Source organism: Nerophis ophidion, linkage group LG29 (assembly GCF_033978795.1).
Source record: "Nerophis ophidion isolate RoL-2023_Sa linkage group LG29, RoL_Noph_v1.0, whole genome shotgun sequence".
Taxonomy (NCBI): Eukaryota; Metazoa; Chordata; class Actinopteri; order Syngnathiformes; family Syngnathidae; genus Nerophis; species Nerophis ophidion.
The window spans coordinates 27,438,576-27,451,075 of NC_084639.1; the positions used below are offsets into that span (position 1 = coordinate 27,438,576).

Consider the following 12,500-nt stretch of genomic DNA (forward strand, 5'->3'; position numbering starts at 1 on the left):
GTACATATATATATATATATATATATATATATATATATATATATATATATATATATATATATACATATATATGTGTGTGTGTTTGCAGGTTATTGCCACATATTGACCCCATCCAGTCAAATTTGCAGCCCCTCGCCAGGCCGCCGCGGCGCGTCTCCGCCAACAAATCACCCTTTTCACTTTTCAATATTCACGAGCGGCCGAGGCAGCGCGGCCAGAAGGCAATTTCGCAAATGGCCACACTCGCGCTCTAAATCTTCACCCCTTTCCTCACACAAAAGCCCCGGCGTGGATGAGGCACGTGGACGGGGGAAGGTCGTCCTTGCATGGAACACCGGGGATGGAGGAGGGGCTTCATCGATGAGACAGGGAAGGAGTCATTTCAATGATTTCCAGCGTCATGCTTGATGTCACGCGAGACCTCAGTTCAGCAAAGTTCTAACATTTAATTACTAGGAGTGTCCTGATACATTATTGATATCGCATTTCCGTCAAATATCAGCAAGAAAACACAGATTTGACAATATTAATTCGCTACTAAAATATCTAATATGATCTCAGATACGAGTAGTCATGCAGCGCGTTTATTTGTGTGTGAGATATCACGTGTGATACAAGTAGTCATGCTGAATGTTTTAGTTGTGTGTGAGATATCATGTGTGATACGAGTAGCCCTGCGGCGCGTTTACTTGTGTGTGAGATATCATGTGTGATACAAGTAGTCCTGCAGCTAGTTAATTTGTGTGTGGGATATCTTGTGTGATACAAGTAGTCCTGCAGCATCTTTATTTGTGTGTGATATCATTTGTGATGAGAGTAGTCCTGCAGCATCTTTATTTGTGTGTGATATCATTTGTGATACAAGTAGTCCTGCGGCGCGTTGCCCTGTGTGTGAGATATCATGTGTGATACGAGTAGTCCTGCGGCGCGTTGACCTGTGTGTGAGATATCATGTGTGATACGAGTAGTCCTGCAGCACGTTTATTTGTGTGTGAGATATCATGTGTGATACAAGTAGTCCTGCAGCTTGTTAATTTGTGTGTGGGATATTTTGTGTGATACAAGTAGTCCTGCAGCATCTTTATTTGTGTGTGATATCATTTGTGATAAGAGTAGTCCTGCAGCGTGTTTACTTGTGTGATACAAGTAGTCATGCTTAATGTTTTACTTGTGTGTGAGATATCATGTGTGATACAAGTAGCCCTGCGGCGCGTTTACTTGTGTGTGAGATATCATGTGTGATACAAGTAGTCCTGCAGCATCTTTATTTGTGTGTGATATCATGTGTGATACGAGTAGTCCTGCAGCGTGTTTACTTGTGTGTGAGATACCATGTGTGATACAAGTAGTCCTGCGGCGCGTTGACCTGTGTGTGAGATGTCATGTGTGATACGAGTAGTCATGCAGCCCGTTTATTTGTGTGTGTGATATCATGTGTCATACAAGTACTCCTGCAGCGCATTGACTTGTGTGTGAGATATAATGTGTGTTACGAGTCGTCCTGCAGCGCGGTGACTTTTGTTTGAGATATCATGTGTGATACAAGTAGTCCTGCAGCTTGTTAATTTGTGTGTGTGATATCTTGTGTGATACGAGTAGTCCTGCAGCGTGTTTACTTGTATGAGATATCACGTGTGATACAAGTAGTCCTGCAGCGTGTTTACTTGTGTGTGAGATATCTTGTGTGATACGGGTAGTCCTGCAGCGTGTTTACTTGTGTGAGATATCACGTGTGATACAAGTAGTCATGCTGAATGTTTTACTTGTGTGTGAGATATCATGTGTGATACAAGTAGTCCTGCAGCTTGTTAATTTGTGTGTGTGATATCTTGTGTGATACAAGTAGTCCTGCAGCGTGTTTACTTGTATGAGATATCACGTGTGATACAAGTAGTCCTGCAGCGTGTTTACTTGTGTGAGATATCACGTGTGATACAAGTAGTCATGCTGAATGTTTTACTTGTGTGTGAGATATCATGTGTGATACGAGTAGCCCGGCGGCGCGTTTACTTGTGTGTGAGATATCATGTGTGATACAAGTAGTCCTGCAGCTTGTTAATTTGTGTGTGTGATATCTTGTGTGATACGAGTAGTCCTGCAGCGTGTTTACTTGTGTGAGATATCACGTGTGATACGGGTAGTACTACAGCGCATTTATTTGTGTGTGAGATATCACGTGTGATACAAGTAGTCCTGCAGCGTGTTTACTTGTGTGAGATATCACGTGTGATACAAGTAGTCATGCTGAATGTTTTACTTGTTTGTGAGATATCATGTGTGATACGAGTAGCCCTGCGGCGCGTTTACTTGTGTGTGAGATATCATGTGTGATACAAGTAGTCCTGCAGCTTGTTAATTTGTGTGTGTGATATCTTGTGTGATACGAGTAGTCCTGCAGCGTGTTTACTTGTATGAGATATCACATGTGATACGACTAGTCCTACAGTGTGTTTACTTGTGTGAGATATCACGTGTGATACAAGTGGTCCTGCACCGTGTTTACTTGTGTGAGATATCACGTGTGATACGAGAAGTCCTGCAGTGTGTTTACTTGTGTGGGATATCACGTGTGATACGGGTAGTCCTACAGCGCGTCTATTTGTGTGTGAGATATCACACACAAATAGATTTTTTCGACGAAGGATATTTGTGAAATATTTCTTCAAACTTATTATGATTAAAATTCAAAAAACATATTGTGGCAAATCTAGAAAATCTGTTGAATCCAATTTAAATCTTATTTCAAAGTATTTTGAATTTATTTTAAAATTTTTGTTCAGGAAAATCTAGAAGAAATAATGATTTGTCTTTGTTAGAAATATAACTTGGTCCAAATTATGTATTCTAACAAAGTGCGGATTGGATTTTAATATATTTAAAAAATGTCATCAAAATTCTAAAAAATTATCTTAATCAGGAAAAACGACTAATGATGTTTTTAATTTTTTCAAAAAGATTCGAAATAGCTAGTTTTTCTCTTCTTTCTTTCGGTAGAATTTTGAATTTTAAAGAGTTGAAATTGCAGCATCGCGTGGACATCGGGGGCGGTACCTCTGGATTGGCAGACCGGGGTGGTGGTCCCTCTCTTTAAGAAGGGGGACCGGAGGGTGTGTTCCAACTATCGTGGGATCACACTCCTCAGCCTTCCCGGTAAGGTTTATTCAGGTGTACTGGAGAGGAGGCTACGTCGGATAGTCGAACCTCGGATTCAGGAGGAACAGTGTGGTTTTCGTCCTGGTCGTGGAACTGTGGACCAGCTCTATACTCTCGGCAGGGTTCTTGAGGGTGCATGGGAGTTTGCCCAACCAGTCTACATGTGCTTTGTGGACTTGGAGAAGGCATTCGACCGTGTCCCTCGGGAAGTCCTGTGGGGAGTGCTCAGAGAGTATGGGGTATCGGACTGTCTTATTGTGGCAGTCCGCTCCCTGTATGATCAGTGTCAGAGCTTGGTCCGCATTGCCGGCAGTAAGTCGGACACATTTCCAGTGAGGGTTGGACTCCGCCAAGGCTGTCCTTTGTCACCCATTCTGTTCATAACTTTTATGGACAGAATTTCTAGGCGCAGTCAAGGCGTTGAGGGGTTCCGGTTTGGTGGCCACGGGATTAGGTCTCTGCTTTTTGCAGATGATGTAGTCCTGATGGCTTCATCTGACCGGGATCTTCAGCTCTCACTGGATCGGTTCGCAGCCGAGTGTGAAGCGACCGGAATGAGAATCAGCACCTCCAAGTCCGAGTCCATGGTTCTCGCCCGGAAAAGGGTGGAGTGCCATCTCCGGGTTGGGGAGGAGACCCTGCCCCAAGTGGAGGAGTTCAAGTACCTAGGAGTCTTGTTCACGAGTGGGGGAAGAGTGGATCGTGAGATCGACAGGCGGATCGGTGCGGCGTCTTCAGTAATGCGGACGTTGTACCGATCCGTTGTGGGGAAGAAGGAGCTGAGCCGGAAGGCAAAGCTCTCAATTTACCGGTCGATCTACGTTCCCATCCTCACCTATGGCCATGAGCTTTGGGTCATGACCGAAAGGATAAGATCACGGGTACAAGCGGCCGAAATGAGTTTCCTCCGCCGGGTGGCGGGTCTCTCCCTTAGAGATAGGGTGAGAAGCTCTGCCATCCGGGAGGAGCTCAACGTAAAGCCGCTGCTCCTCCACATCGAGAGGAGCCAGATGAGGTGGTTCGGGCATCTGGTCAGGATGCCACCCGAACGCCTCCCTAGGGAGGTGTTTAGGGCACGTCCAACCGGTAGGAGGCCACGGGGAAGACTCAGGACACGTTGGAAAGACTATGTCTCCCGGCTGGCCTGGGAACGCCTCGGGATCCCCCGGGAAGAGCTAGACGAAGTGGCTGGGGAGAGGGAAGTCTGGGCTTCCCTGCTTAGGCTGCTGCCCCCGCGACCCGACCTCGGATAAGCGGAAGATGATGGATGGATGGATGGATGGATGAAATTGAAGTTAAACTATGTTTCAAAATTTAATTTAATTTTTTTTTCATGTTTTCTCCTCTTTTAAACCGTTCAATTAAGTGTTTTGTTCATAATTTATTCTCTACAAAAAAACCTTCCGTTAAAGGAAAAACAAGTACGACGAATGACAGACAGAAATACAATTTATTTAAGTGTGTATCAAACTGGTAGCCCTTCGCATTAATCAGTACCCACGAATATAGCTCTTGGTACCTTTAGGAAATCATTCCAAGCGTATCCAAACCTGCAGGACTGCTTGTACCAGAGAGTTTAGACCCATATATTTCAAAACATGTTTTTCTTTTTTTTAATAATGGACCGAAATCTGATATCAATATCGGATCGGTACGCTCAAAAGGCTGACAGAGGCCCAACATTTCCATGTCCTTACTTGCATATTCCGTCCTCGGCGTCTTCCAGGCCAAATCTGTGGTCAAAGCTGAGCTGGATCCTCATGTCGCTGGCCGCCACCAGCCTCCACGCCAACTCCATGTTTCTGGGGTAAGTGAGCGGGAACTCCGGGCTGTGGATCGTCCCCCCCTCGCTGGACACCGTTATCAACTTCTCCTGGTGGGACTCCTGCACTCCTAAAAAGAGGGAAGCGCAAGTTAAGGGGTGGGATCAACCAATCAACGATTTTTGTGAAAAAGTAACGATCGGCCATTGCCGATAAATGCCCAGCTAGCAGCTATGTATGTGTGTCCATACACAGTGTGGAGACGCTCCCTTAAAATATTAATGAAGTACTACTGATAGTCGCACGCACGCTAGGTGTGGTGAGATAACCCTCTGCATTTGAGCCATCCTCATGTTCACCCCCTGGGAGGTGAGGGGAGCAGTGAGCAGCAGAGGTGGCAGCGCTCTGGAATCATTGTGGTGATTTAACTCCCAATTCCGACCAATAAACACCACCATTACAGCAACAAACTGCATGTCTGTCATAAGTTGTGACCCCAGCATGCAGAGACAGGTGACGACGTGCGGGTGAAAAAAAGTATTTAATTACGAACTAGTGCAGCAGGGGAGTGCACGGGAAGCATTCGTTTTTTTTTAAATTACATTTAACAGTGAACCAGCAGTTCACATACACACACGCACGCACGCACGCACACACACACACACACACACACACACACACACACACACACACACACACACACACACACACACACACACACAATCCAGCCCTGGAACAGGTGTGCTCAGATTCCCAATAAGGGGCAGGTGAGGCAGACAGCGCTCAGGAACAAAAATAAACTAAATACAGAAACGAAGGGAACTACAAAAATAATTCAGATGGTCAGGTCGTGTCAGTATCCTAAATTACTAAAACGGAAGGCTAAACATGTTACACACCAGAAGCAAACCAAGTAATATCAGTATATAGTCTACAAACGTTTGTATACTAGAGTGATTACAGTAGGAAGGGCATTCTTACGGCCACGTTTGTCACAGTTTACCTAACATGTGAAACGTGACCGTTTAGGGGGGTTCACTATCTACTTCGGCCGCCAGATATCAGAAGAGTGTTGAATATCTTAAAATGTGTTTTGTGGCAATGCCAACTTTGACCACAGCGTCAGTTACTATGTCCAGTGGCGCTTTCCATCATTTTCTGCATTCATACGGCCACATTTGTCACAGTTTACTGACACATGAAACGTGACCGAATAAAGGGGGTTCACTATCCACTTCAGTGTCCAGTGGCGCTTTCCATCATTTTCAGCATTTATACTGCCACATTCGTCACACTTTACCTGACACATGAAACGTGACGGATTAAGGTGGTTCACTATTCACTTCAGCTGCCAGATGGCAATAGAGTGCTGAATATCTTAAAATGTGTTTGGTGGCAATGCCAACGTTGACCACAGCGTCAGTTACTATGTCCAGTGGCGCTTTCCACCATTTTCTGCATTCATACGGACACATTTGTCACAGTTTACCTGACACAGGAAAAGTGATGGATTAAGGTGGTTCACTGTCCTCTTCGGCCGCCAGATGGCAGTAGAGTGTTGAATATCTTAAAACGTGTTTTGTGGCAATGCCAACTTTGACCACAGCATCAGTTGTTATGTCCAGTGGCGCTTTCCATCATTTTCAGCATTCTTACGGCCACATTTGTCAAAGTTTACCTGACACATGAAACGTGACCGATTAGGGGGGTTCACTATCTACTTTGGCCGCCAGATATCAGAAGAGTGTTGAATATCTTAAAATGTGTTTTGTGGCAATGCCAACTTTGACCACAGCGTCAGTTACTATGTCCAGTGGCGCTTTCCACCATTTTCTGCATTCATACGGCCACATTTGTCACAGTTTACCTGACACAGGAAAAGTGATGGATTAAGGTGGTTCACTGTCCTCTTCGGCCGCCAGATGGCAGTAGAGTGTTGAATATCTTAAAACGTGTTTTGTGGCAATGCCAACTTTGACCACAGCATCAGTTATTATGTCCAGTGGCGCTTTCCATCATTTTCAGCATTCTTAGGGCTTCATTTGTCAAGGTTTACCTGACACATGAAACGTGACTGATTAAGGGGGTTCACTATCCACTTCGGCTGCCAGATGGCAGTAAAGTGTTGAATATCTTAAAATGTGTTTTGTGGCAATGCCAACTTTGACCACAGCGTCAGTTACTACGTGGAGTAGCGCTTTCCATAATTTCCAGCATTCTTACAGCCACATTTGTCACGGTTTACCTGACACATGAAACGTGACGGATTAAGGGGGGTTCATTGTCCACTTCGGCTGCCAGATGGCAGTAGAGTGTTGAATATCTCAAAATGTGTTTTGTGGCAATGCCAACTTTGACCACAGCGTCAGTTATTATGTCCAGTGGCGCTTTCCATCATTTTCAGCATTCATACGGCCACATTTGTCACGGTTTATCTGACACATGAACATGATGGATTAAGGGGGGTTCACTATCCTCTTAGTGTCCAGTGGCGCTTTCCATAATTTTCAGCATTCATACGGCCACATTTGTCACGGTTTACCTGACACATGAAACATGACGGATTAGGGGGGTTCACTATCCACTTCAGCTGCCAGATGGCAGTAGAATGTGGAATATCTTAAAATGTGTTTTATGGCAATGTCAACTTTGACCACAGCATCAGTTATTATGTCCAGTGGCGCTTTCCATCATTTTCAGCAGTTTTACGGCCACATTTGTCACAGTTTACCTGGCACATGAAATGTGACTGATTGAGGGGGGTTCACAAGGTTGGGAGCATGGAATTGTCCAAAATGTTTTGGTATCCTGGAGCATTCAAAGTCCCTTTCACTGGAACTAAAGGGCCAAACCCAACTCCTGAACAAGCAACCCCGTATTATAATTCCTTCTCCACCAAATTTCACACAGTGCAGTCTGAAATGTAGCGTTCTCCAGGCAACCTCCAAACCCAGACTGGTCCATCAGATTGCCAGATGGAAAAGTGTGATTCATCACTCCAGAGAAGGCGTCTCCACTGCTCTAGAGTCCAGTGGTGATATCCTTTACACCACTGCATCCCACACTTTGCATTGGACTTGGTGATATGTTTCTTAGAGGCAGCTGCCCGGCCATGGAAAACCATCCCATGAGGCTCTCTGCGTACTGTACGTGGGCTAATAGAAGTTTTGGAGCTGTGTAGCAAGTGACTGTGCAGAAAGTCTTTGCACTATGCTGACCTCTCTGTCAGTTTACCTGGCCTACCACTTGCTGGCTGAGTTGCTGTTGTTCCCAAACTCTTAACTTTTCTTATACTAAAGTTGACTTTGGAATATTTAGGAGCGAGGACATTTCACAACTGGATTTGTTGCACAGGTGGCATCCTGTGACAGTTCCACGCTGGAAATCACTGAGAGCGGCCCATTCTTTCACAAATGTTTGTAGAACCAGTCTCCATGCCTAAGTGCTTGATTTGATACACCTGTGATTAGTGATTAGGACACCTGAATCTCATCATTTGGATGGGTGGCCCAATACTTTTGGCAATATAGCGTATTTCAAACCGAAAAAGTAGTTAAATGCTAGATGAAGAAAGAAAATACTTAAAAATATTGGATTGCAGATGCTACCTTGATGTGGGTTTGGTAGTCAGCCAGGTGGGACGCCGCCGCAGGAACAACAACACCCGAGCGGGACGTCTCCATGAAAAGACTCTTTCATGCGTGCACCTGGCCTGGAGCGCACACTGTCAGTACAGAGGAGACACTCTGCTAAAGGACACCAATCCCAGAACATGTCTGACATAATCCCTCATCTCTCCCCTTAGTCCCTTCAGTCTGGAACCAATTAAAGCCATATCGCGCACATCCAGCCCGCTCCAACTATTTTCTTGGAGGAGGTCTTATCTGGCGTTATGCTCGTTGCAGAAGTTTATGAAGAAAGGCTTGTTGATAGGTTAAAAAGTAACAGGACGTGGGACCTCTAAAATAAGAGCGCTGGACAGGAACTAAACACTAAATATTGGGAAAACACAACAAAACCAACACATTTACACACCGTCATGAGCTGATAACCACAGGTCATGACAGGTAAAAAGTAACAGGAAGTGGGACCGATAAAATAAAAGCATAGGACAGGAACAAAGCACTAAACATAGGGAATACACAGACAAAACCAACAAATTTACACATTGTCATGACCTGATAACCAAAGGTCATGACAGGTAAAAAGTAACAGGAAGTGGAAACTAGAAAATAAGAGCACTGGACAGAAACTAAACACAAAAGTAGGGAAAACATGGGAAAAACCAACACATTTACACATTATCATGAGCTGGTACCACAAGTCATAACTGGTAAAAAGTAACAGGAAGTGGAAACTAGAAAATAAAAGCGCTGAACGGAAACCAAACACTAAATATTGGGAAAACACAAGCTAAACCATTACATTTACACATTGTCATGACCTGTGCTTGTCATGACCTGCACAGGAAATGACAAGTAAGAAGTAACAGGAAGTGAAACTACAAAATAAAAGCGCTGGACAGAAACTAAGCACTAAAAATAGGGACAACACCAGCGAAACCAACACGTTTACACATTGTCATGACCTGATAACCACAGGTCATGACAGGTAAAAAGTAACAGGAAGTGGGAACTATAAAATAAGAGCGCTGGACAGGAACTAAACACTAAATATAGGGAAAACACAAGAGAAACCAACACATTTACACATTGTCATGAGCTGATAACCACAGGTCATGTCAGGTAAAAAGTAACAGGAAGTGGACACTAGAAAATAAAAGCTCTGGACAGGAACCAAGCACTAATTATAGTTAAAACACAAGCAAAACCAACACATTTGCACATTTTCAAGACAGGTAAAACGTAACGGGAAGTGAAAACTAGAAAATAAACGCTCTGGACAGGAACAAAGCACTAAATATTGGTAAAACACAAGCAAAACCAACACATTTACACATTGTCATGAGCTGGTACCACAGGTCATAAGTGGTAAAAAGTAACAGGAAGTAGGCACAGGAAAATAAGAGCGCTGGAGAGGAACTAAGCACTAAACATAGTTAAAACACAAGAAAAAACAACACATTTACACATTATCATGACCTGTGCTTTTCATAACCTGCACAGGAATTGATAAGTAAAAAGTAACAGGAAGTGGAACCGATAAAATAAGAGCGCTGGACAGGAACTAAGTACTAAACATAAGGAAAACACACGCAAAACCAACACATTTACACATTATCAGGAGCTGGTACCACAGGTCATAACAGGTAAAAAGTAACAGGAAGTGGGACCGATAAAATAAGAGCGCTGGACAGGAACTGAGCACTAAACATAAGGAAAACACAAGTAAAACCAACACATTTACACATTGTCATGACCTGATAACCAAAGGTCATGGCAGGTAAAAAGTAACAGGAAGTGGACACTAGAAAATAAAAGCTCTGGACAGGAACTAAGCACTAATTATAGTTAAAACACAAGCAAAACCAACACATTTGCACATTGTCATGACAGGTAAAAAGTAACGGGAAGTGGAAACTAGAAAATAAAAGCGCTGGACAGAAACAAAGCACTAAATATTGGGAAAACACATGTAAAACCCACACATTTACACATTGTCATGACCTGATAACCACAGGTCATAAGTGGTAAAAAGTAACAGGAAGTAGGCACTGGAAAATAAGAGCGCTGGAGAGGAACTAAGCACTAAACATAGTTAAAACACAAGAAAAACCAACACATTTACACATTGTCATGACCTGATAACTACAGGTCATGACAGGTAAAAAGTAACAGGAAGTGGACACTATAAAATTAGAGCGCTGGGAACTAAACACTAAATATAGGGAAAACACAAGCAAAACCAACACATTTGCACATTGTCATGACAGGTAAAAAGTAACGGGAAGTGGAAACTAGAAAATAAAAGCGCTGGACAGAAACAAAGCACTAAATATTGGGAAAACACAAGCAAAACCCACACATTTACACATTGTCATGACCTGGTACCACAGGTCATAAGTGGTAAAAAGTAACAGGAAGTAGGCACTAGAAAATAAGAGCGCTGGAGAGGAACTAAGCACTAAACATAGTTAAAACACAAGAAAAACCAACACATTTACACATTGTCATGACCTGTGCTTGTCATAACCTGCACAGGAACTGAAAAGTAAAAAGTAACAGGAAGTGGGACTGGTAAAATAAGAGCGCTGGACAGTAACTAAGTACTATGAATAAGGAAAACACACGGAAAAACCAACACATTTACACATTATCAGAAGCTGGTACCACAGGTCATAACAGGTAAAAAGTAACAGGAAGTGGGACCGATAAAATAAGAGTTCTGGAAAGGAACTAAGCACTAAACATAAGGAAAACACAAGTAAAACCAACACATTTACACATTGTCATGACCTGATAACCAAAGGTCATGGCAGGTTAAAAAGTAACAGGAAGTGGGACCAATAAAATAAAAGCATAGGACAGGAACAAAGCACTAAATATTGGGAAAACACAAGCAAAACCAACACATTTACACATTGTCATGAGCTGATAACCACAGGTCATAAGTGGTAAAAAGTAACAGGAAGTAGGCACTAGAAAATAAGAGCGCTGGAGAGGAACTAAGCACTAAACATAGTTAAAACACAAGAAAAAACAGCACATTTACACATTATCATGACCTGTGCTTGTCATAACCTGCACAGGAACTGAAAAGTAAAAAGTAACAGGAAGTGGGACTGATAAAATAAGAGCGCTGGACAGGAACTAAGTACTAAACATAAGGAAAACACACGCAAAACCAACACATTTACACATTATCATGACCTGATAACCACAGGTCAAGACAAGTAAAAGTAACAGGAAGTAGAAACTAGAAAATAAGAGCGCTGGACACGAACTAAGTACTAAACATAGGGAAAACACACGCACAACCAACACATTTACACATTATCATGACCTGATAACCACAGGTCATAGCAGGTAAAAAGTAACAGGAAGTGGGACCGATAAAATAAAAGCTCTGGACAGGAACTAAGTACTAAACATGAAGCAAAACCAACACATTTACTCTTTGTCATGACCTGATAACCACAGGTCAAGACAAGTAAAAGTAACAGGAAGTGGAAACTAGAAAATAAGAGCGCTGGACACAAACTAAGCACTATAAATAGGGAAAACACAGACAAAACCAACACATTTACACATCGTCATGACCTGGGCTTGATGTACAAGCTTTTAATTTATTAAGTACATGTTTGGGCACCTTTATTTTGAAATAGCCATGTGTTAATGTGTTATTATAACAGTATGAGTTCAAATGTAATCCATACTCATCCTTATTCAACATGCATCATCAGGATATTAATAATATAATTTCTATGGTAATAAACCCAACCCTAAAGTGGTCTTTTTATTATAAACAGGGTGTCTTTTCATCCCCCCCTCCAGCCCCCCATGGGCGTGTTACCATGTGACTTGAAAATGACCTCACCTCCGGGGTCAAGCTGCCATGTCATCTAATGATCAGAGCCCCCCCCCCAAGGAGTGAATTACCTCAAACCTGACTTTTCTTTGACCC

At 43.1% G+C, this 12,500-nt stretch overlaps 1 protein-coding gene across 2 annotated transcripts in view; it reads right to left on the reverse strand.

Moving 5' to 3' along the window:
* Nucleotides 1-12,500, reverse strand: part of pdgfc (platelet derived growth factor c) — an 83,742-nt gene that overhangs the window by 29,521 nt on the left and 41,721 nt on the right. Inside the window, exon 2 of one of the 2 annotated variants that reach the window (XM_061891696.1) lies at nt 4,851-5,038. In XM_061891696.1, the coding sequence (XP_061747680.1) occupies nt 4,851-5,038 (188 nt within the window). Of the gene's footprint in view, nt 1-4,850; nt 5,047-12,500 lie in introns of both variants that reach the window. The other variant, XM_061891695.1, reaches the window with a different exon arrangement.